General features: G+C 41.2%; 1 protein-coding gene across 1 annotated transcript in view; it reads left to right on the top strand.

Annotated features, from left to right (window-relative positions):
• UBAC2 (UBA domain containing 2) overlaps positions 1-26,837 on the top strand; it is a 208,263-nt gene that overhangs the window by 96,129 nt on the left and 85,297 nt on the right. The window contains exon 5 of the mRNA XM_075563460.1: positions 26,534-26,657. Within this exon, the coding sequence (XP_075419575.1) occupies positions 26,534-26,657 (124 nt within the window). The remainder of the gene's footprint in view (positions 1-26,533; positions 26,658-26,837) is intronic.

Below are 26,837 nucleotides of genomic sequence, written 5' to 3'. Positions count from 1 at the left end.
CTTTTGGGTGACCACTCCTGACATGCTATATAGATACATTGAGTTGAACTTGGAGTAGATGGTATCCCGTCTTTTTATTGCCTGGAGGAAAACGCAGAACACTGACTGTGTGTTTTCTCTAGAATGTATCTCATTGCCAATGGAGTTGCTAGCATTTCGTTAGATACCATCATCACATTTTTGCATAACCGGACATGTTGACATGAACTGACAGGTTCTGTCTAGCCACAAAATGGAAAAAAATAGAAGACCTAAGCAAAACCCATTTATTAGTATTTAAGGAAATGGTCTGAGATCTGCCATAAATTGTCATTTGAAAATATTTACCCTGGAAACAAACTTGGAGGCATTTACTATTCTTCATGAGGTACATATATATTCCAAGGCCCTAACTAAAACGTTTGGTTAGTTTTTATGAGCAGCAGAAACAAATTTTTCATGAGGTACATATATATTCCAGGGCCCTAACTAAAACGTTTGGTTAGTTTTTATCAGCAGCAGAAACAAAACAAACTTACTATGGGTACAGATAGGTTAGTTTAAATTGTTGAATCCCATTCGATGATCTGATATTGTAGCCCCCCCACCAATTCACAGTAAAAATAGTAATTTTTTAAAAAGCCATCTACTACATTCAGAAGTGTCGATAATTTTAGAATACCAGCCTTTAGTTAGCGATAACCCTTTCAAGCTGAATTGTTTTCTGCTCTGGATTTTTTATTGACACCACATGTCCTCAGCAATGGAAATGATGCTGAAATCAAAGGCAAATGAAATTATTTTTGAGGAAATGTGGGTTTTGATGCAAGTATGTGGAGCAGCTAGGTCCGAGCGGACCCTGGCAGTAGGTTTATGGGTGGTAGGGTAGATGGAGCAAAGGCACGGTCTACAGTCACGTGGTTGTGCAGGCCCCTGCCAGCGAGTGGCAGGCAACACGGCGCAACTGGGGCGGCATCTTCCCCAGACACCTGAGAAGCTGAAATTGCTTGTGAGGTACAGACGGCCCACTGGTCACACAAGGGTGAAAACCCTGAAATACCATCCTTACCCCTGATATTTATTATTTTAATAATATCAACGCTTTGAGTGAGAAGGGGTGAAACTTTTAGGAACCCTGTTTATGCTCAGGCCATAACCATTAGTTGGATGGCTCCAGTGATGCTGAAATGACAACTGTTAAGAGGTAGCTTCTGTGTAAGGCCAAGTTTTCTCAAGGCAGTTTATGCTGTGAGGTCATCTAACTCAGCATGCTGACGGTGCCTGCAGCAAAGAGGCAGTTTCGTGAGAACTCTGAAAAAACAACACACTGAGGCACAAAATATGAATTTGTATTTTTTAATCATTTTATTAGGGGCTTGTAGAACTCTGTATTTTTATATGGTTTGCTAATTAGTATGGGTTGACCAGATTCCTTGTCTGGTTTCACCTGATAATATCCTTCTTTGACTATTTTCTTGACAAAAACTAAGACTGAAGAAAAAATTCTTGTGTGGGGGTAAAATCATTGAGAAAGTGGGGAGAGGCTGAAGGAAGGCTCATGATAAATTTGACCAGCAAGGACATAATGTTACTGAGGAAGACTGACATAGATCTGTCAGGAGAGTGTGTGAGGCTGTTTCACCTCCCTGGAGAAAGGATGTCAATAACTGTGGGAGAGAGAAATCGCCATGACTTCCTCCTTACTTAGTACCTGTTTATATAAGCATTTGCTCATTATTTGGGAAAAGTCTCCTGGTTCTAGCAGTTGAACAAACAGGGCCATATGAGTCTAGCCCATTGTCACACACGTCATTCAGTGGATGACTTCTCATTTCCGTTTTTGTTGACTTAAAACCATCGCCTGAACTTTTATGTGTGACATGTTCTATAAACTAGGCAAGTGGAAAGCACTAATTCCCGGTGTGGAAACCATTTGTGGCACCGACGGGTGAAGACCAGTACAGCCACAACCTCCCATCACTTCAGTGGGCCACTCCATTATTACTTTAACACTTAGTGCACACCTCGGTGGTGCGATTGGAACGTGCTCAGCAGCTAACTAAAGGGTTAGCTTGGAGGGTAGAGGTACCTCAGAAGGAAGGCCTGGTGATCTCCTTCCCCAAAAATCAATCATTAAAAGCTAATCCTGTGGGGGGCATTTCTACTCTGACACATTCAAGGGGTCACCTTGACAGAATTGATTTGATGGCAACCGTTGCACACCTCCGTTAGCCTATTTTTAAATGAGTCCTTGCCTATTATCAGCTTCTTTTTTAGCCAGGTTTAAGTCCTGCCTTGATGGCTATGTCTTTGTACTTGTGCCTGCCTGTGCCTTCTGATGATGGGGAAGTAGAAAACCCTGAAGGAACCTCACCTATATCAGGATGGTAATCTCAAAGTAGAGCTGTTGATGTTGAGTCTTATCTGAGCGGCCCTCCCCCTGCTTGTCTCCCGAGGAGCTTACTCAAGCCTGCTTCTGTAAGTGTGACAAACTTGAGGAGCAGTGGTGGCCTGGTGAACTCCGTGATCCTGCTGCTAACACTCAGCTGCCCTTGTCCGTCCTCTGAGGCTCATGGACCATTCTGCAGATGCCTCTTTGTGCCTTGTTGGGAGTCCTAACCCAGTGGGCACTTCACAGCCAGCCTCGAGTTCTTAAATAGGTGTATCTTAGAAAAGTGAAAAGTGCCTGATGCTGTTAATTATTTGGTTTAAAACCATGTACCTACACATTGAGGCTTTTACCTATTCCAGCTATTTTTCTTTCCCCTTTCCATGATTATTTGTTCCTTGCATGGCTGTTGGAAAGCTTAGTTCTTACTAACATCACGTCAATTTTGACACATAGCAACTCCAGAGAACCGGGTAGAATTGCCCCTGTGGGTTTCTGAGATTGTGTAACCCTTCACGGGAGTAGAAAGTCTCATCATTTTCCTGCGGAGCAGCTGGTGGCTTTGAATTGCTAACCTTTCGATTAGCAGTACACCACCAAGGTATGAAAGTATCAAAGGACAAAAGTGGTGGTGACCTTAATGACTTGATTTGCATAGTATAATCTGTAGAAACTAGAAACAAATTAAAATCTCACTCTAGTACTGATTCTAGAGTACGGAGACAAATACCCTATGCTTACATGTAGCATAATTTAACCTATATGTAAGATAACTACCTGCATATTAGTTGGGCTGCTAACTGTAAGGTCAGCAGTTGAAATGACCAGCTGCTCCATGGGAGAAAGACAAGGCTTTCTACTTCCTTACAGAGTTCCAGTCCCTGAAACTGACAGGGGCCAGTTCTTCCCTACCCTGTAGGGTGGCTATAAATCTGGATCGACTTGATGGTGAGTTTGGTTTGGGGAGTAAGATAAAAGGACTCTTCTCTAGAGGATCTGTATCTGCACAATATACCTTTTTAGTCTAAAACATTTCTAGAAGTAACCCATAACTTTTCTCTTTAAAATTCAAAGGAGTTTCAAGTTTTATTTTTGTCTCTATTATGCCATGAAATGTACAATGAAACATTGAATATACTTATTGTATAGAAATACAGAATTCACGAAAAAATTATACCATATGTTTACCTGAAGTGCAGGTTCCCAGCCAGGGGCGGTGAGGGGCTGTGAGACATTCTAGACTCTGTCTTCCTTGCCCACTGTGTTTGCTCAGTCAGCGGTTCTGTGCATTCAGCCTAACCCTAACCCTTTTCTGTTCATGCATCATCTATTTATGTCTGTCTGTCTGTTTACTACTCTCACTACCACTGCCTTCCTTCAGACCATCCTCACTTCTCTGTGGAGCTACGACGAAGTGAAAACTTACGGACCTGGATGCATGCTTTCCTCCGTCATTGCATTCCTTGCTGATCACATCTCCTCCTCTGATGCCTGGGGTCTGCCATACCAAGTTACTCGCATGCTTTTGGCTGTCTCGTGGCTCTCACAGCCGGCTCCTGTGATGCTTTTCACTCCTCTCCCCATTCTTAGAGCCTCACGTCCTACTCTCCGCCAGGAGTGAGTTCACACTCAGCTGCTTCTGAAAGCGCTCTTAGTTTCATTCTCTCTGCTTCCTCTCCAACACCCTCCAAGAAGGCAGTGTGGGCTCTGGCTGGGCTCTGTGTTTGTTAACAGCATCTATGTGAGGGCTTCAAGAAGTTCTTGGAAATATTACCTTTTCCGCCACATTTAAAAAAAATCATTTTATTGGGGCCTCGTACAACTCTTAACACAATCCATACATCCATCCATTGTGTCAAGCACTTTTGTACATTTGTTTCCCTCATCACTTTCAAGACATTTGCTTTCTACTTGAGCCTTTGGTATCAGCGCCTCATTTTCCCCTCCCTCCCCGCTCCTTCCTATCCCATGAACCCTTGATACTTTATAAATAATTATTATTCTGTCATATCTTACACCGTCCGACGTCTCCCTTTATTTACCCATTTCTCCACTCTCCATCCCCCAGAGAAGAGGTTATATGTAGATCCTTCTTATCTGTTACCCCTTTCTCCCTCACCTTCCTCCACCCTCCTGGTATCGTTACTCTTACCACTGATTCTGAGGGGGTCACATGTCCTAGATTCCCTGTGTTTCTAGTTCCTATCTGTACCAGTGTACATCCTCCGGTCCAGCCGGATTTGTAAGGTAGAATTGGGATCATGATAGTGGGGTGGGGGGGGGAGGAAGCATTCAAGAACTGCACTGTACCCTGACTGGCTCACCTCCTCCCCGCAACCCTTCTGCAAGGGGATGTTCAGTTTCCCACAGATGGGCCCTGGGTCCCCACCATGTACTCCCCCCTCATTCACAATGCTATGATTTTTCTTTGGTCTTTGATCCCTTTGACACCTTGTGATCTCACAGGCTGGTGTGCTTCTTCCACATGGGCTCTGTTGTCTCTCAGTTAGATGGCCACTTGTTTATCTTCAAGCCTATAGGACCCCAGACTCTATATCTTTTGATAGCCGGCACCATCAGCTTTCTTCACCACATTTGCTTGTGCACCCGCTGTCTTCAGGAATCGTGCCAGGAAGGTGAGCATCTCAGACTGCCGAATTGTTAGGAAAAAAGTGTTCTTGTGTTGAAGGGAGTACTCGAGTAGGGGCCCACTGTCCATCGGTTTCTTTAATACTAAACCTATAAATATATGTACATAGATCTATTTCCTCCTCGTCATATATAAATATATCTACCTCTGTATATGCCTGTATTTAGATCTCTATAACTGACCTTTGCCTCCTAGTTCTTTCTTCTATTTCTTTGTGCTTTCCTCTTGTCCCACAATCATGTTCAGCCTTCATTTGGGTTTCAGGAATTCCTCTCAGTTATATTGTCCTTGATTCAGCCCAGCCAGACCTCTTCTACCCTCCTTTCCACTGATTTTGGAGCACTTGTTGTTCCCTTGTCCCTGGGTTTGTTAACACCCACTTCCTTTCTCCCCCCCTCCCCATCTCCCATGTCTCCCCCGGAACTGTCATCCCATTGTTCTCTCTTCCAGCTTATTTATCCTGCCTGTCCCATCCAGGCAGACATGCAGCAACAACAGTATGCATCAACACAAGACTGAGTACAATGATGCAATAATAGAAAATAAAACAATAGCTACAACAACAACAAAATCCTATAAATAGTTCAGGGTCTATTTGTTGTCCTTTATGAGTGCTTTCCAGTCGAGTCTGATGGGGTGCCATGCCCTGGCCCCACATCTGTCCCTGAGGATTTAATTTCTCTGCTCCCCACTGCCCCACCCGCTGGCTCTGCAGCACACCCACAGTGGCTGGCTTCAGAGTAGTGGGCTCAGGGTGGGCACAATTCCTGCCACGTGTCTCTAGTGTTGTCCCCCAAGGTGCTGTGGGTCAGTGAGGAATGCTGTGTCCTGTGGAGGGGCCCGCCCTGTGGTCATCTCTGTGCATTGCTGCTCTGAGCAGAAATTGTCCTCAGGGCTTGGTGAGCTAGGTTGTGCTTCACTCTTTTTTTCCCCCCTTCCCCCCTCCTCGGCTCCTGTGTGCTCTGTTCAGACAAGTCCCTCTCCTTGAGCTGTAGCTTCAGTGCTGTCCTCTGAAGTGAATTATTCGGGGGTGCGGGGGGGGTGGTAGTGTCCACTTAGTTGGTAATGGTCCACCACATTTTTTAAGCCCCTTGATATACAGTTGAGTGCTCCCTTCCTCCTTGTTTCCCCCTAGCCTGTGAGTGGGAATTGTGTTTTCATTTCTTATATGTTGAATTGATTCATGATTGATTCTCTGTAAATGCCCATAGTTACAGACAAGTCAAATTCCAGCTTTGTGGTCTTCAAAGATTCTTGACTAGACCACATAAACCCATGATTCATACTGTTACTGAGCATGGACTGTCTGCCAGACACTTCCCTGGGCAGTCTACATGTAGTCATTCATCTACTCATTGGATTATCACAAAACTCAAAAACCCGCTTACCTCAGGCAAACTGTAGACAGGCCTATAGAGGAGTACACATGCATTAGAACACTCAACTATGGAGAGCCAAGGGCAGCATCTGCCCAGGGATGAAGCGCTGGAGGCCAGAAGGGATAGTGAAGGGTGGGAAGGGAATGCCCAACACAGGAAGAAGTGGAAGAGCCCTGGGCAGAGTGTTACAGCCCCTGCCACCAAGCAACATGGGTATCAATTGTTGAATCCAAAGATAGACTGTTGCCAAATCACTACTTAGACACCTCCATTTACCACAGGAGAATGGAGCCACAGAGCACTTAGGAGGCTTTCCTAAAGATACAGCTGTTAAATGTCACCGTCTGAATTCAAACCCAGACAGTTGGGCTCTAGAAATCTAGAAAATGATGATACGGTTCTTCCCTTGCTTTTTCCCCTACAAAATCTGATGTTAATTGGTAGAAAAGAAGCAAAAATGGAAGACATTCCCAAACCTTCGCATATAGCTGAGAAGAGGAGGAGGGTGAGGGAGACAATGATTTAAAGAAAGCATTTGTTTGTAGCCTACTTTATAGTCAAGGAAAGATTTTGTAAAAAAAAAAAAAAAATGAAGTAGGCTTGCTTTGTCTAGCAATATTTTAATAATAGAACCATTTAGACTGGAATTTCAGCCAAAATAAGGTGAATACTTAAAATACCTTTTGTATTATTTACTTTTGCTCCCTCAACTCGCTGCCATCCAGTCACTGCTTACTCATAGCGACCCCCCTCCTACGAGTTTCTGAGACTGTCACTGTTTTACTGGAGTAGAGAGCCGCTCTCGTGTGCAGCTGCCGGTGGTCTTGTCTTGCCGCCCATGTGGATCGCAGCCCAGTGCATAACCGCTACACCACCGGGGCTCCATAGAGGCTTGCAGGAATTTAACAAAAGGTTTTTATGTTTCTCTGCTGGATTTCCAAGGTCTCACAGACTCTTGGCTCAACTTGAACAATTTACAGAGGATGTTTGCATGCGTTCTCCGAGTTTTTAATGGGTGGGTTTTTCAGAGTGTGCCTCTGGAACACTTTCCAAACTGTTTCAGAGCCGCCTATTGTACAGAATCATGGGGCTGTCAGTGACTGGTCTTCAGAGGCAGGTCATCAGACCTTTCAATCCCTCTGACACTTGTCCACAGTGGTGACCCTGCTGCTGTTTGAGAGGCCAGTGGAATAGCCTTCAGCATCACAGGCACACCCAAGCCACACCACAGGGTGACACATGAGAGCACTCCTGTAATACGTAGATGAGCATGGCAGTGAAAATGCCTTGTGTCCACAGGGCCTTGTTTCTTCATCTGAACTTGGAGCAGCTCTGAAATGAATATTCTACTTGGGGACAGCAAATTTCTACTACTATCAAAGACTGCCGTTTTCCCTGAAAACATCAAAACCCATAATTTTATATAGAATCTATAAATGTATACAATCTGAGTGTTTTTTAACCAAGATTTTATCTTTAGTCTCAAGGAATATTTTTTAATATTTAAAACTATAGAAAAAAGTAAAAGTTCCATAGATATAACCAAATCATAAATTCTAAGGGTATTTTTGGATAGTTTTACAGTCTTGTGTCTACAAAGTACAATGAATTCCCAGAGAAAACACATGTGATAAAGTAGTAGCAAATATTTAGTCCAAGCAATAAATAAAATTAGAAGTAAAATTTCCCAAAGACTCAACAGTCCTCAGGTAAGATAGTCCTTCAAATGAAGTTTTGCAGATAAGTTCAAGAAAAGTAATTCTCATAGTCAAGATAGGATATGGCAAAGAAACTGTTAAATATTGGATTTAGGCTCTGATAATTTAATGGACAAAGGGGAGAATAATGATAGACAAGTTTTTAATACTTAGTATAAGAAGCAATATTAAAAGCTCTTAGCTGTATTATCTAAACCTAATTCCATGAGTCCATGTTCCTAACCACTACACTGCATTGTACTTGAAGTGACCCTCTCCTTCACCCTCAACAAAGTTTCATTTTAAAGGAAGCCCCACAGCTTATGTTTGATAAGTTTCTCTTACCTATATTCTCAACCTGAACATAAATTACTGGATAGAATTCACAGATTTTGGTTTTTATGTTTTAAGAACATAAAAGTTCTAGAAAACACATGGAGAAATATTTAGTTTTACCGATCATTGAATAAAGGTAAACCAAACAATGGAGATTTATTTACTTCATTCTAAAGTACCTGTGTTCCTTTCCCTTAAAAAAACAACAGTCTTATTTTTATTAACTTTATGATAAAGAACTTTGAAATATTGGCATTATTTGCTACATACACGGCACTCTTATTTTGTTGTTTTTAGTGAGTTCACATAAAAGAGAACCCTATTTTTTGGGCAAGGATATTTCTGACATGATCTTTTACTCTCAACTTAATAGTAGCTAATTAGAAGTGCCAGTTACCAGAGAGTCTAAACCATGTTAATGGTAAACTTTTTTTGTTAGGAATGTTATAATTTGCTATTGAACAGATCATTTTCTTCTCCTTTATACTTTAAGCTTAGACTTCTGAGTTCTCTATTGCTCGACAGAATTTGTGGAAAAGGCGAGCTGTCCGGTACTTACATATCAATTGCTTGTTTGGTCCTCTGCGTGCAGCAGCCAGCACTTGCCCAACTGAAGTAGGTTAACCTTGGTGTGTTGTTTTAAGAGAGATTATACAGACATCCTTTTATGGTGGTGACTTCTTTTTTCTGTCATCCTGTGACTGAGTGTGCTAATGATCAGTCAGCCTCATAAATGTGTGTGCCTTTTTTTTAAAATCAAGTAGGAAGTGAAAATTTTCTGTTAGTGATTTTTTTTTAAATAACTATCAAAAAAGCCCCTTGGAATTTATGACTTGGTTATATCTCTGGAACTTTAAATTTTTTCTATAAAGTTTTAAGTATCAAAAAATTCATGATACTAAAGTGATAATCTTGGTTAAAAAGGCAGACTCAGATTTTATACATCTATATATTCTACATAAAATTACGGATTTTCAGTGCTTTAAGGATAAATGGCAGGCTTTGATAGTACTGAAAATTTGCTGTCCGCAAGTAGAATACTCATTTTAGATCTAACAAGTTCAGATGAAGAAACAAGGGTTAAATTTGATCCTTGGACGGGAATCTTCAGTGTCGTCTAGCAAGAGATGACTGACTAAATCAGTAATGCCATGGACCCATGGCTGATAAGGGAAAACATTAAAAGGAGACACTTGATTTCTAAAATGCAGCCTTTTGTTTGAGGATAAAGAGTAAAATCACTGCCACTCTGTTGAGTCCAAATAATAGTAACCTTGTGTAGGGACAGCCTCCTGTTTCTACCATGGAGCAGCAGGTGGGTTTGACCGTGACCTTGTGAGCAGTCCAATGCTTACCCAGTAGAAAAGACCCAAGCTCTTCACCTTACAGTTTTAGAATGACTGTGTAAACAGCGCAGCAAAGCTGTCAAAATATGATCTATTTGTAGGACAAGCAAATAGAAATGTAGAACTCAAAACAAGAGAGCTGCATTTACATTCTACGTAGAACTGATCTGCCCAGGCCCAGTCAGTTCTGAGTGTTGCATTTTAGGAAAAACATACATGATTTAAAATTTACCAGGGTGATGAGGAGTCTGGTTACCCAGTCTTGTGATAAATGACTGAATTAAACCGAGTCCATTTGAGCTCGCAGGGATGTGATAATTATCCTCATGTCTTTGGGAGCAACCTCTCTGAAGAGGACTTAGATTTCTTGTGTCAGTCTTCATAAAAGGAACTTAATATGAGACAGTTTGGGGTCAAAATAAGAAAGTTCTTCAAAGTCAGGGTCATGAAAAACTGGAATAGTCTTTTCACATGCTTGCATAAAGGAATGCCTATTTTCAGGGATGACACACAGCATTGAATCATTTTTAAGGGGGTTGTAATTCCATCATTTCAGAGACCTTTCAACTCTAAGACTCAAATGAATTAGTGACTTTAGCTGCTCAGTGAAGCTGTCATTCCATTTAAAAGCTTGTTATGTTTTTCTCAGCTGGCATGCTGAGGCACTGCAGAGGAGCATCGGAAAATATGAGAAAGAGCAGTAAATCGCCCGAATTCTTCGAACCTTAGTCTCCCTGCCTATAAAATTAAGGTATTGTACTAAATGATCTCCAAGATAATTTTTAGTATCTAAATCATAAGAGAGGAAAAAATTTTAAATACAAGAATTTAATTAATTTGTTAGTTACATGTGATGAAATATTCGAGAACTAAAAGTTGGATTAAAGAGTACTTGAAGACCTTGTTGAGAATTGAATTTTTTGGGGGGGGTAAGTTTGTGTGTGTACGTGGCTGTGTATGAGCTCCAGGATAGGTGGCTCTATAGAAACAACAACTGGATTAATGGTTTCTTGGGGACGTGGCAGGGCATGTTAGGGGAAATAGAGAGCTAATAACAATGAGTACAAGGAAGAATAATTGTTCTAAAGTGATTGTATAACTCTTCTTAATGACTGAGTGTTAAATTGTATGGTACATGAATTATATGCCAAAAAAGTTGTTTGTTTTTTAACTCATTTTATTTGGGGCTCTTATCACAATACATACATTCATTCTGTCAAGCACATTCGTACATTTGTTGCCATCATCATTCTCAAAACATTTATTTGCTTTCTACTTAAGCCCTCGATATCAACTCATTTCCCCCCTCCCTCCCAAACCCTTGATAACTTATAAATTATTATTTTTTCTTGTCTTACACTGTCCAATGTCTCCCTTCACCCACTTTTCTGTTGTCCGTCCTCTAGGGAGGGGGTTATATATAGATCATTGTGATCGGTTCCCCCTTTTTCCCCCTCCTTCCCCTTCTCCTGGTATCTCTACTCTCATTATTGGTCCTGAGGGGTTTATCTGTCCTGAATTCCCTGTGTTTCCAGCTCTGATCTGTACATCCTCTGGTCTAGCCAGATTTGTAAGGTAGAATTGGGATCATGATAGTGGTGGAAGGGGTAGAAACATTAAAGAACTAGAGGAAAATTATGTTTCATCAATACTCTACTGCACCCTGACTGGCTCGTCTCCTCCCTGCAACCCTTCTGTAAGGGGATGTCCAGGTGCCTACAGATGGGCTTTGGGTTCCCACTCTGCTCCTCGCTCCCCCGATTCACAATGATATGATTTTTTGTTCTTTAAAGCCTGATACCTGAGCCTATCGTCAACTTGTGATCACACAGGCTGGTGTGCTTCTTCCATGTGGGCTTTGTTGCTTCTCAGCTAGATGGCTGCTTGTTTATCTTCAAGCCTTTAAGATCCCAGACACTATATCTGTTGATAACCGGGCACCATCAGCTTGCTTCACCACATTTGCATATGCACCTGCTTTGTCTTCCGCAATCATGTCTTGAAAGTGAGCATTATGGAATGCCAGTGTAATAGAACAAAGTGTTCTTGCATTGAGGGTGTACTTGGGTATTTTTTTTTAAAGAGAATTTTCAAACTTGAATGCCACTGCTAGTGGAATATTTTGGTTTTCAGTCTTTCAAATTGTTCTTTATAAAAGATTTTATACAATTAAAGGCTCAACAAGTTAAAACAACTATTTTTTAACAAACTGCATCTATGTTTTAGGGGTTGTTAGAGTAATCAAATGTATAAAGAGGAGGTGATCAATTGTCTTATGAGATGCTATTAAGTGTGTGATGGTTTCATGAGCCTACACCCTTAATTTTATTGTTGTTAAAATTTGCCAGTATTTATTTATCTGTGATTATACTAGAAAAGTGGATTTGATATCCTTTTATGTAGAAGAGATAAGACAGACCAGGTTTGTGACCTGGGTGTTTGTATTATTAGTGAGTTCTATCAAGTCCAGTCCTGAGTATATAGTAGGCACTTAGTAAATGAAGGAATTCTTTATAGCCTAGTTTCCTCTCTTCTTTACTTCCAGCCTAATACCCTTCAGCTAGATAAGGCTTCAGCTAGATAAGGATTTAGCTGCTCACAGTTTGAAAAAAGTCAACCTGGATTATTGCCGAGTGTATAAAAAACAGATGTCATCAAGCAAAATAAGGAAAGAGAAAAACTGTTGAATGGTGAATAACATTATGATATTTTCTGTATGTGTAGAAATAGAAACAGAACATTTCTATAAAGCAACCTATTTAACTGAGGATTAAAAGGTGTGCTTTTTAATTATGGGTATATTTGGTCTAATACTGAGTCATTATTTAGAATTAGGTCATGATTAATAACTTTTAGGAATTTTTCTTCTTCTTCTGGTAAATAAGACATAGGCTGTGGTTATTAATGTTCCTACCTGTATTTTTGTAGTTTGCATAGAAATATAAACTCAACTAAGAACTCTGTTTCAAATTTTTAACTGAACATCAGTATTGTGCTTAATTACTGAATGTAAACAGAAGAGCTGCGATAAATTAAGTATCTCAAGGGACATATTTTGTGGTAAGATACTTTAAAAATTGGCTAGCAAAAATAGAATTTATTAATTACATAGAGACACACAGTCCGTATTTTGAATATATGTGAATACATTTTTAATATAAAAAATGTAACAAGGCAAGGAATTGGACTTTTTAAAACAAAAGACAAATGGTGTGTTGTATGGTTTTACCAAGGTAAATTCACTCATCTAGCAAGTATTTATATAGCACCTACTCTGTGCCAGGCACTCATCTGGACACTGAGGATAAAGCAGGAAAATGCTAACTCCTGTGGAGTTAGCATTGTAATTGGAGGAAACAGATAAAAAGAAATGAATCACATAGTATGTTAAAAGTTATAGGTGCTATGAAAAAAAAATAAAGTTGGGTTAGGAACTAGAGAATGCAGAGTAGAGATTGACCTATGAGGTAGGGGTAGGACTTACCACTTGAAATAGGAAACCAAAAAATAAAAGAAAGCATCAAGACTCGCACTAGGTTCTTTAGAGGATTAATAAAATCAACAAGGCCCTGATCCAATTAACAAAGAAGAGGGGGAAGAAGTAAATAGCAAAAATAAGAAATTAAATGAGAGCCATTACAACATAACCAAATTAAATTAAAAGAAGAATACTACCGAAGAACTGTGCCCCAACAAGTTTGAAAGCCTAGAAACAATGGACACATTTCTAGAAACAGTGTACTACCTAAATGAGTGCAGAGGGAGGCAGAAATGCAAGCAGACTCATAACAGGAGAAGTTGAAGAGGTCATTAAGAAAACTCCCAACCAAAAATAAACCCTAACCCAGATGTCTTACCGAAGAACTCTGCCAAATATTTAGAGAAGAGCTTACCCTCATTCTACTCAAGCTATTTCAAAACATAGGAGGATGCGCATGAATTTGTTCTTGAAAGCTAATTACAAAAGCTAGGTCCCCTCCCTCCCGCCCCCGCCCCCCATATCCTCCCTCTCTCTCTCCCCCACACACACATTTATGTATGTATTTATGTGTTGGTGTTAGGTGCCATTGAATCAGTTCTGACCCATGATGCCTCCATGAATGAGACACTGCACAATCATTCCCGCACCCAAGTCCATGGTTGCAGCCGTGATGTCAGTCCATATTATTGAAGTCCTTCCTCTTTCTTCTTCCCTCCTCCCCCTGTTTAACAGACATGATGTCCTTCTCTGGTGCCTGGTCTCTCCTGATGATATGTCCAATGCACGTCAGGAGAGATCTTGTCATAAGGAGCACTCTGGTCGTGCTTCTTCAAGACACGTCTGTTCGCCCTGTTAGCAGTCCATGATTTTCTCAATATTCTTCCCCAGCACCACAATTCAAATGTATCGATTATTCAACATCCAACTTTCACATGCATATGAGGCAATGGCTTGGGTCAGGTGCACCTTAGTCCTCAAAGTATCATCCTTGCTTTTCAATACTCTAAAGAGGTATTTGTGTAGCAGATTGACCTAATGCAACCGGTCTTTTGATCTCCAGACTGCTGCTTCCATGACCATTAATTGTGGAGCCAAGTAACACAAAATCCATGACCATTTCTACATTTTCTCCATTAATCCTGATTTTACCTTATTATTCCCGTTGCGAAGATTTTGTTCTTTTCATGAAGTTGCAATCCATGCTGAAGGATGCAATCCTTAATTTTTCTCAGCAAGTACCTCAGTTCTCTCCACTTTCAGGAAGCAAGGTTGGGGCACCTCCATATTGCAGGTTGTTAAGAAGCCTTCCTCCAATCCTGATGTCACATTCTTCTTCATGTCATCCAGCTTCTCTGATGATTTTCTCAGCATACAGACTGAATAAGTATGGCGAGAGGATGCAACCTTATTGCACACCTTTCCTGATGTTAAACCATGCTGTATCCCCTTGATCGCGTTGCACAACAGCCTCTTGATCCACATGTGCATAATCAATAGATTGGCCTGAACAGAGACATAAAAGTTCTCAACAAAATCCTAGTCAATAGAATTTTTGATATGCCTTATCAAAAGTAATAATCTATCATTACCAAGTGGGATTCATTACAAGTATACATCGATGGTTCAACATTAGAACAGCAATCAATGGAGTATACCACATGAAACAAAAGAACCACATTATCCTGTCCATTGATGCAGAAAAGACGTTTGATAGAAACGGCTAGCAGAGTAGGCATGTTACTCTGTTAGTGTCCCTTGAGTTGTTTTTGAGTCCTAACAGCCTTCAGTGTAGCAGAACAAAAGGAGACCTGGCTCCACACAGTCCTCACATTTGTTGCTGGCCCATTGTTGCAGCCACGGTGTCAGCCCACCTGTTGAGCATCTTCCTCTTTTCCTGTTGAGCGTCTTCCTCTTTTCCCAGGGCCCTGCACTTTGTCAAGCATAAAGGCCTTTTCTAGGAACTGGCCCCTCCTGATAATATGTCGGAAGCACTTGAGACAAAGTCTCAATATCCTTCCTTCTAAAGAGCATTCTGATAGTAATTCTCCCAAAACAGATTTGTTCTTATGGTAGTCTCAAAAAATTGAAGACATTGGCCCTTTTTTTGGCCTTCTTTATTCATTGTCCAGCTTTTGCATACATTTAAAGTGGTTGTAAATACCAGGACGTGGGTCAAGCACACCTAGTCCTCAAAGTGAAATGTTTGCTTTTTTAACACTTTAAAGAGCTTTTGCCGCAGACTTTTGTTTCCATGAATATTGACTGTGGGTTCCGGTAAAATAAAATTCTTGACAACTTTAATGTTTATTTTTAATATGTATATTTTAAAATCATTTTATTGGGGACTCATACAACTCTTATCACAATCCATATATACAATCATTGTGTCAAGCACATTTGTACATCTGTTTCCATCATCATTCTAAAAACATTTGTTTTCTACTTGAGCCCTTGGTATCAGCTCACTTTTCCCAACCCTCCCTGCTCCCGTCTTCCACATGAACCCTTGATAATTTATAAATTATTATTTTGTCATACCTTACCCTGCCCAATGTCTCCCTTCACCCACTTTTCTCATGTCCATCCCCCAGAGAGGGGGTTATATGTAGATCCTTGTGATCGCTTCCCCTTTTCTACCCCACCTTCCCTCCACCCTGCCGGTATCGCCACTCTCACCACTGGTCCAAAATGGATCATCTGTCCTGACTCCCTGTGTTTCCAGTTCTTATCTGTACCAGTGTACATCTTCTGGTCTAGCTAGATTTGTAAGGTAGAATTGGGACCATGATAGTGGCGGGGAGGAAGCATTTAAGAACAGTAGGAAAGTGTTGTATGTTTCATCATTGCTACACTGCACCCTGACTGGCTTGCTTCTCCCCCGCGACCCTTCTGTAAGGGGATTTCCAGTTGCTTACAGATAGGCTTTGGGTCCCCATTCTGCACTCCCCCTCATTCGCAATGATGTGATTTTCTGTTCTTTGATGCCTCATACCTGATCCCTTCAACACCTCGTGATCACACAGGCTGGTGTGCTTCTTCCATGTGAGCTTTGTTGCTTCTGTGCTAGATGGCTGCTTGTTTGTCTTCAAGCTTTTAAGATCCCAGATACTATATCTTGTGATAGCTGGGCACCATCAGCTTTCTTCACCACATTTGCTTATGTACCTGCTTTGTCTTCAACGATCATGTCTGAAATGTGTGCATCATGGAATGCCAGTTTAATAGAACAAAATGTTCTTGCATTGAGGGAGTACTTGAGTGGAGGTCCAATGTCCATTTGTTACCTTAATACTGCACCTATAAAAATATGCACACATATCTATTTCTCCTTTTTATATAAATATATTTCTATATGTACATGCCTTTATTTAGACCTCTATAAATGCCCTATGCCACCTAGCTCTTTCCTCTATTTTCTTTTAATTTCCTCTTGTCCCATTATCATGCTCAGCCTTCATTTGAGTTTTCAGTAATTCTTCTTGGTTATATTGCCCTTGATCAAGCCCAACAGGCCTCTTACACCCTCCTTGCCACTGATTTTAGATAACTATTGTTCCCTTGTCCCTGGGGTTGTTAACACCACTTCCTTTCCCTCCCTCTCCCCCTTTCCCATGTCCACCCCAGAACCTTAGGTCCCCTTATTTTCTCCTCCAGATTGTTTTTCCTGCCTATCTTATCTAGATAGACCTGCAGAGATCGTAATATGCACAAAAACAAGATAGAGCAAAACAAAGCAACAAAACAACAACAAAAAGCAGTGACAAAAACCAGAAAAGCCTGTCAGTAGTTCAATGACTGTTGGTCAGCCTTTAGGAGTATTTTTCCCATGGAGTCTGTTGGGGTACCAAGCTCTGGCCCCAAAGTCTGTTTTTGGTATTGCCTGGGCACTTCGTGCTCTGCTTCCATTGCTGTTCTGTTGCACGCCTTTAGTGTTTCTCGTCGGTGTGGTGGTGTCAGATCGGGCACAATTTCCACACTGTGTCTCCAGTGTTGTCCCCTGTAGGGTTATGGGTCAGTGAGGGATGTCGTGTCTCATAGTGGGGATGGTCATATGGACCTCTCTGTGCACTGGCTGCTCTGAGCAGGGATATCATCCTCAAGGCTTGGTGGGCCAGGATGTGCTCCACTTTCTCTTTCTCCCCCTTCATTTGCTCCCGTGTGCTCTGATCAGACATGCCCCTCTCCCTGAGCTGTAGCATCAATGTTGTCCTCTGAAGTAAAGTCTTTTGGGGGAAGGGCGGCTGTCCACCTAGTTAGGATTGGGGCCGACCCCTCAGACTTCTCTACTGGTTGGTTGCCTGCTTCATGCCAGCATGTTGCGTTCACATCTTGGAGCACTGGGTTGAAGTCTGGTCCCTTTTTCCCTGTAGAGATATAAACAATATCCTCCCCCTTGGGTGAGTTAATGCCCTGTTCCCCCACTACCCCTCCTCTTTAGTTGGCAATCATATGTATCCCTGGATGTGGTCTGGCCCCTGCCATACTCCCTGGACCTCACCCCAGGAATGTTTGTATACAGTAGCTTTTCCCTATGCCCCTTTTGCATTTTCTTTAAAGCTTACCTCAGCGGACTCGTGTAGTACTTGTCCTTTTGTGCTTGGCTTACTTCGCTTAGCAAAATTTCCTCCAGTTCTTCCCATGTGGTAATTTGCTTCATGTGGACAACGTCAATATTTCTCATGAGGTTGCTTATTTGTCGAGTTGTAAGGGTTTTTTTCCTTGTTAAGTTGAAGTGTATAATCCAACTGAAGGCTGAGTCTTTGATCTGCATCAGTAAGTGCTTCATGTCCTCATCAAGTTTATCAACAAGGTAGTGTTATCTGCATATCATAGTTTATAATAAGTCTCCTTCCAATCTAATTCCACATTCTATTTTATATGGTCCTGTTTCTCAGATTATTTGCTAGCATCCAGATTCAATAAGTATGGTGAAATTCCCCCAGAAGAATTTATTTCAGAGGACAGCACTGAATCTGCAGATCTGGGAGAGGGACATGTCTGATCAGGGCACACAGGCAGGAGCAAATGAATGGGGAGGAAGAGAGAGTGATGGACATTCTGGCCCACCAAGCCTTGAGGACGATATTCCCACTCAGAGCAGCCAATGCACAGAGAAGACCACATGGCCGTCCCCACTATGAGACACGACATCCCTCACTGACCCACAGCCCTACAGGGGACAATACTGGAGACACAGTGTGGGAATTGCGCCCGATCTGACACCACCACACTGACGAGAAACACTAAAGGCGTGCAACAGAATAGCAAGGGGAGCAGAGCAATGAAGTGCCCAGGCAATACCAAAAACAGACTTTGGGGCCAGAGCTTGGCACCCAACAGACTCGGCTGGAAAAACACTTCTAAAGGCCGACAGTCATTGAAGTAACTACAAGCTTTTCTTTCTTGTTGTTGTGTGTGTTTTTGTCATTGCCTTGTTGTTTTGTTGTATATTGTTGCTTGGTTTTGCTCTGTCTTGTTTTTGTGCATGCTATTATCTCTGCTGGTCTGTCTAAATAAGACAGGCTGGATGAACAATCTGGAGGGGAAAACAACAGGACCGATAGTTCCCGGGGGCCATGGGAAAGGGGGAGGTAGGGGGAAAGGAAGTGGTGTTAACAAACCCAGGGACAAGGGAACAACAAGGGATCCAAATCGGTGGTGAGAAGGGTTCAGGAGGACTTGTAGGGCTTGATCAAGGGCAATATAACCAAGAAGAATTACTGAAAACTCAAATGAAGGCTGAGCATGATAATGGGACAAGAGGAAATTAAAAGAAAATAGAGGAAAGAGCTAGGTGGCAAAGGGTATTTATAGAGGTCTAAATAAAGGCATGTACATATGTAAATATATTTATATATGAGGATGTGGACATAGATATTTGCGCATATATATATAGTTTTAGTATTAAAGTAGCAGATGGACATTGGGCCTCCACTCAAATACTCCCTCAATGCAAGAATATGTTGTTTTATTAAACTGGCATTCTGTGATACTCACCTTCCCGACACAAAGACAAAGCGGGTGCATAAGCAAACGTGGTGAAGAAAGCTGATGGTGCCCGGCTATCAAAAGATAACAGCATCTGGGGTCTTAAAAGCTTGAAAGTAAAAAGGTGCCTATCTAGGTCAGAAGCAACAAAGCCCACATGGAGGGCGCACACCAGCCTGTGTGATCATGAGATGTTGAAGGGATCAGTTATCAGGCATCAGAGAACAAAATTCATATACTTGTGTGCTCAACTCCTTGTTACGATCGCTGAAGACATGGGTGCATAAGCAAATGTGGCAAAGAAAGCTGATGGTGCCTGGCTATCAAAAGATATAGCATCTGGGGTCTTAAAGGCTTGTAGGTAAATAAGCGGCCATTTAGCTCAGAAGCAACAAAGGCCACATGGAAGAAGCACATCAGCCTGTGCGGTCACGAGGTGTCAAAGGGATCAGGTATCGGGCATCATCTGAACAAAAAATCATATCATTGTGAATGAGGTGGGTAGTACGGAGTGGAGACCCAAGCCCATCTGTAGGCAATTGAACATCCCTGTACAGAAAGGTGGTGGGGAGGAGACAAACCAGTCAGGGTGCAGTGTAGCAACGATGAAACTTACAACTTTCCTCTAGTTCCTAAATGCTTCCTCTCCCCCACCCCTCCTATTATGATCCCAATTCGACTTTACAAATCTGGCTAGACCAGAGGATGTACACTGGTACAGATAGGAACTGGAAACACAGGGAATCCAGGGCAGATGATCTCTTCAGGACCAGTGTTGAGAGTGGGGATACCGGGAGGGTGGGATGGAAAGGAGGAACCGATTACAAGGATCTACATATAACTTCCTCCCTGGGGGATGGACAACAGAAAAGTGGGTGAAGGGGGATGTCGGACAGTGCAAGATATGACATAATTATTTATAAATTATCAAGGGTTCATGAGAGAAGGGAGATTGGGGAGGGAGGGGAAAAATGAAGAGCTGATGCCAGGGACTTTAGTGGAGAGCAAATGTTTTGAGAATGATGAAGGCAATGAATGTCCAAATGTGCTTTACACAATTGTTGTATGTATGGATTGTGATGAGTTGTATGAGCCCTTAATAAAATGATTAAAAAATAAAAAAATTTTAAAGTGTGCTAAAATTATGTAACTCTGACATAGACCTTTCCTGATTTTAAATCAGTAATGACTGCCTCTTTCTTGGACTATACTCAGGTTCATGTGTGACATTTAAATGAAGTTACCATTCTTTGTTTTGTTGTTCATCATTTGTAAAGTCATTAAAACAAGGTAAACATTTTTCTGGTATTAGCTGTCTTCCTAGATCCAGCTGACATCAGAAATGCTACATACTTTGCTCCACATTTTCTCCTGAAGCTGGCATGAATTTCTAGCAGTTCCCTTTGGGTATACATCAGCAACCCATTTTGAGCAAACCTTTACTTGTATATGATAATTTGGTAATTTTCTATTCTGTTGGATCACCTTTCTTTGAGTGGGCACAAATGCAGACTCTGTCAATTGGTTGGCCTAATCTAAGAACAGCTCATTCTTAGGACATGGCCCTACTTAATGCTTGCCCTCATGGAGAGATCACTGAAGACAGAGTGCTAAAGCAAAGTGTTGTGAGGAAACACATGGTCCACAACCATTAGAAAGAACAGAGTCTGAATCCTTAAAATCTTGACTTCAAACAATCAGCCATCCAAGAGAGGTGTCAACTAAGTCCGCATGGAAGAAGCACACCAGCCTGTATAATGAGCTAAGGAATGTAATAATAAACTCAAAATCTGGAAGAGGGAACGGTATTAAAACTTAAATTGTGAAAACCTAGTTTTCAGAAGGCCATGGATGATAATAGATGCCAAAATTCCATTTGTAGGATGTCCCACTTGGATTGAGCCTCTAATGTGTCCCTTCTGGCCATAGTTGAGGACGTGAATAGCCATAAGATCGCCTTGTAAAATCAATTGTAGCATATGCAGTTAGGTTAAAAATGTAACACACTACTGTACTATCATTTGATCGCCATTTGGACTTGTTTCTTTTTTTTTTTACATTTTCTGCTTTTCAACCGAGGTTTTACTTTGTTTTAATCTGTTTGCATGTTTTTGTTTGTTTCCAGGATAGGCGAATCTATAGAGATGATAAATGGATTAATAATTTCCTAGGGGCATGGAAGGGAAGGTTGGTGCAAATGGGGAGCTAACAGTGGATATGAGAAGGAGAAATGTAAAATTGTCGTGCTGATGATTGCACACCTCTCCTGAATGTAATAAAACTATTGAGCTCTGTGACATACGAATTATCTGCCATTAAACCTTTCCCCAGTTGGAAATAGTAATAGCCCATGATTCCGCCATCTGACTACTATTTATGTAGCTTAGAGAAATAGGCGCTGTGAAACAAATACACACACGCGTTTATGGAAGCATAATTAATAACAGCCCCCCAAAGGGAAACAACTTAAACCTAAGTGCTCATGAACAGATGAATGGGTAAATGGATAAACAAACCATGATGCATAATACACAATGGAATACTATGCTATTAAAATAATCCACAAAACACCTGACAACCTAGAATAATCTAGAGGATATTATGCTTTTGTATGAAAGTCTGGAAAAAGTTTATACACAGAAAGAAGCAGTCTTTGATGAGAATCTGGGAAGGGAGAGAGGAGAGAAAATCATTAACTAGGTACTAAAAATATAGTAACTGTGGTGAAGGAAGTGCAAAAGACTATAAAGGGAAGTTCAGCGCAACATTACACAAGCAAAGGAAGATACTAGGAGGCAACCCAGATTAAATAGTAGCAATGGCAAACACTGTTAGCACGCAGTCCTGCAGTGTAATAATTTGCCGGTAGATACTAGCCATATACTTGCAACCCGAGCAGATGTGGGATGGCGTATGGGAGTGCAGAGGTTTGGTAGGGGACATGAGGCTGTTTCAAAAAGTCTGTGGAACAATTTCAAAATCATTTAATTCTATTTTTCTTTTCTTTTTTTAAAAGAAACATTTTATTAGGGGCTCATACAACTCTTATCACAATCCATAGATATACATACATCAATTGTATAAAGCACATCTGTACATTCTTTGCCCTAATCATTCTCAAAGCATTTGCTCTCCACTTAAGCCCTTTGCATCAGGTCCTCTTTTTTTCCCCCTCCCTCCCCACTCCCCCCTCCCTCAAGTGCCCTTGGTAATTTATACATTGTTATTTTGTCATATCTTGCCCTATCCGGCGTCTCCCTTCCCCCACTTCTCTGCCGTCCATCTCCCCGGGAGGAGGTCACATGTGGATCCTTGTAATCAGTTTCCCCTTTCCAACCCACTCACCCTCCACTCTCCCAGCATCGCCCCTCATACCCTTGGTCCTGAAGGTATCATCCACCCTGGATTCTCTGTGCCTCCAGCCCCCACATGCACCAGTGTACAACCTCTGCCCTATCCAGTCCTGCAAGGTAGAGTTCGGATCATGGTAGTTGGGGGGAGGAAGCATCCAGGATCTGGGGGAAAGCTGTGTTCTTCATCGGTACTACATCGCACACTGACTGTCCCATCTCCTCTCCTAAACCCCTCTATGTTAATTCTATTTTTCATGAGCTTTTTGAAGCACTCTTGTACATATTTATATGTGCTGCAAATATATCTAAGGGGTGCCCCACCAAACAGAAATTTTCCCCAAAGCTATGTATTTAAATTTTTTAACAAAACAACCTTATCATTTTCAAAGCACTCTCCATTTGTGCTCTCCACCATGTACTTACATTTAATACATTTGTCAAATCTGGGATTCCATTCTTGGAAACATTTTTCAAACTCATGTTTGGGTGGCTGACAGCACCTCCCTCAGTTTTTTCTTCACCTCCTATACATCGTCAAATCACTGACCTTTCATGTTCCTCTCATTCACGGAAACAAAAAGAAGTCTCACCGAGTTGAGGTGAAGTGAGTAAGGTGTGTGGGGCAAGATAGGCATGCTGGGTTTCTTTTTGGTTGTTGTTTTTTTGCCAAAAACTGGTGCACAGAGATGGCTGTGTGAGCCAGGTGCATTGTTATGGTGGCAAAACCAGTCCCCCATCTGCCACAAATCAGGCCTTTTAAAAATCACAGACAGTTAATACAGTCTTTTCAGAATCTCTAAAGAGAAAACTTGATTAACAGTCTGACCCGGTAGCAGAAACTCCAAATGCACTACGAGATATCCATTCAGGTAGTTGACAGTCATCCAGAACAAGGTCTGTCATCAATTGACATTTCACCTTTTTTGAAATGAAAAAACTACTCTTACACTTGAGTTTCTCTCATTGCACTGTCCTTGTCAGCTGTGTTCAACATCACAACAATGTCTGTGAAAGTTTTCATGGGCAGGCAATAAAATTTCACAGCTACGCGCTGTTCTCTTAAATCTGCCGTCACAAAAAACAAGCTTTGAGCAGAACTTCTTTTACAAAAAATTCTCTGTTACCAGAGAGAGCCTTCTGTGGCAACGCCACTGGGGCACTTGTCGAGAGGGGGGTGCTTGTTGCTCTCTGGCAGGGAAATATGCATACTATGAGAGCCCCACCAGCAGAGCTTTCTTCTGGGGTTTTGTTGGTAGCCCCTCATACAGGACAGCATACGGGACATGCAAACTTCTTAGCCATAAGCAAACACCGTGAGGGACTGCCACTGGGCTTGAGGGCTTAGGTCTGTATCCCTCACAAAGTCCATAAAGACGATGTTCCCCATCTTACTGTGTTGGGGAACAACTGGTATCTTAAAGTCTTGCAAGTAGCCATCTACAATGTAACTATGGATTTCTTTCTGTCCAGAGGAAAGAAGAGTGGAAAAAATCAGAGAGATAAGAAAATAATCAGTCCGCAGGACAAACGGAGCATATAAAGCACAGCCTCCACTAGCCTAAGATCACAATAACTAGATGGCGCCCTGCTATGACTACCAACTACTCAGATCCTGGAGAGAAGGTGGGGGAAATATAGAAAAAAGTTCAAGATCATAAAATAAGACCAAATTTACTAGTCTAATAGAGAGGAGTAGGGGACCCCAAGACTATGGCTTTTCCACATTTTTGAAACCCTAAACAAAAATCTACTCCCAGAAATCACCTTCTAGACAAACAACAGACTGGCAGTAAATCACGACCATACCTGGAATGACTCATTCCTCAGAGCAATCTATCGCAGTGCACCAAAAGGGCAGTGTTGTTAGAAACAAAGCTCAGAAGACAGACGGGGCAGGAACAATGGCAAATTACAACAGGGAACCCAGGGAGGAACCCAGAGAGAAAGTGCGAATGGTGGTGATACATTGAAGAGATTGCAACTAATATCATCGAAACAAAATATGTATAAATTTTTCAATAAAAAACAAGAATCAATAGAGCAGTTAATGTTTTCCTTTAACACAGTCTCTTATCAATGGTGGGAAAATATTGTAGAGATCACAAGAGCCCTGTTTTTCCATGAAAGTGGTAGAATATTTCTTTGTGAAATAATTATTTCATGCATTTTGTTGTCGTGAAGAAATAACTCTGTACTAATATCCTGTCAAAACTGGGAATACAGAATTACACTAACATTGTTAAATGAAAAATTGGTATGCACGTGTGCCCAAGCCACTTTATTCATGCATGCTAACTGCCTGACGCATGCGCATATGTGAGTGTTTCATATTTGCCCAGTTTCTTCAGGTTAGGGATTGCTTCTTACCCATAGATGTAACTGAAGCTCCAAGGCATGAGAGACTGCCTCACACATAGTTAGTAGCCAACTGATTGATTCCCCAAATTTCATCTGAGGCCAAAGAGCAAAACTCACTGCCAGGAAGAATTGGGGAAGTTTGAGAAGAACCAAGTTATTTCATACCAGACTAGTCTGATTTTTTAAATAAGAAAAGTGGAAAGGCATGTGACCTCTTCCCTGGGAGAGGGACAGCAGAGAAGGGGGGAAGGGAGACTCCGGATAGGGCAAGATATGACAAAATAACGATGTATAAATTACCAAGGGCACATGAGGGAGGGGGGAAAGGGGAGGGAGGGGGAAAAAAAAGAGGACCTGATGCAAGGGGCTTAAGTGGAGAGCAAATGCCTTGAGAATGATTGGGGCAGGGAATGTATGGATGTGCTTTATACAATTGATGTATGTATATGTATGGATGGTGATAAGAGTTGTATGGGTCCCTAATAAAATGTAAAAAAAGAAAAGAGAAGAAAAAAATGATTAGGGCAAAGACTGTACAGATGTGCTTTATACAATTGATGTATGTATATGTATGAACTGTGATAAGAATTGTATAAGCCCCTAATAAATTATTAAAATTAAAAAAAAAGAAAAGTGGAAAGGATATTTCATATTGATGTGAAAGAGCATGTCAGTGTACAGTCACAAACAAGCCTAATCTCCCTAGGGAACAGCCTGGTGTGGGCATGAGAAAGGGCTGTGGCCAGAGCAGGGGAAGGGACAGGAAGAGAGCTTGGGAAACTCCATGGCTAAGACAGAGTGGAAGGGTTTTCTTCTCTCATGCTACTATTTGTATTACATTTTTAAGTAGAGAGGCTTGCTCAGCTTTTGAATATGGGAATTTGAAGGTATCAACAAATTGAGTTTCAGAACCACGGCAAGAGAACAGACTGGAAGGCTGGGACTCACTTTGACTTTTCTTAGTTGAAGGCACAGTGTAGGTTGAGATCATGCAATTGAGACTAGAACAAGAAATAAAAATATAATGAAACCTTGGAGAGAGCTGAAGCCAAGGTGGGAAACTAAGGAAGCAGCAGAATTTAAAACCAAAAAACATGGAGAGATTTCAGGAAAGAATAAGAGGAGTGGTGAGTGGCGTGAAGTGCTTTGATGATGTTTAATTGGACCAACTTGGAAATGGGACTTTTGAGCTGGACCAGAACCAAGAGTTCTAATTCTCGTTTGTGGTTATTCTAGTTTCTCTGTTGTAGTTTAAATTCTTCAAGAGAAGAAAGCAAACATCAGTGTTCATTTTTCTCACCTATCTGAAAATTAATTAGGAAATGATGAATCACATCTCGCAGTAGTCTGGGAGTGTCACAAAAATAAGAAAATTAGAGTTTTTGTAATATGTTACTTGTAATACAAATTAGTTGGGAATTTTATGCATATATAGAAACCAACTTGTGTGTCAAAGACCACAATTTCAGACCGCGATAACATTATAAATAGTGTCACTTCAAATATATACATTTGTCATTGATATTTTAAATTCGGTGTTATAGTGATATGTTTTGTTTTGTTTTTCATTTGCATAGCCTGGCACCTGTGTTTGCTCTTTTTGTACCATTTTACTGCTCCATACCAAGAGTCCAAGTTGCACAGATTATGGGCCAGTTTTCCATCACAAACAAGACATTGATTTATATATTGGGACTACAGGTATAGTATGCACTTTCTATGTTCACATTTCTTGAACCAGATTTTTTTTTCTTCACCTTTTGGTCTTTTTCTCATTTTATCTCCTGAAAACAATTTGTTTCCCCTTAAGTTTAGCTTCATGATCTCTATCAAATGTTCAAAGCAGGTTTTATAGAGCAAGAACATCAAGGTGCATCAGGT

This window comes from Tenrec ecaudatus, chromosome 11, assembly GCF_050624435.1.
Source record: "Tenrec ecaudatus isolate mTenEca1 chromosome 11, mTenEca1.hap1, whole genome shotgun sequence".
NCBI lineage: Eukaryota > Metazoa > Chordata > Mammalia > Afrosoricida > Tenrecidae > Tenrec > Tenrec ecaudatus.
This window is presented reverse-complemented; position numbering and strand designations above follow the sequence as displayed.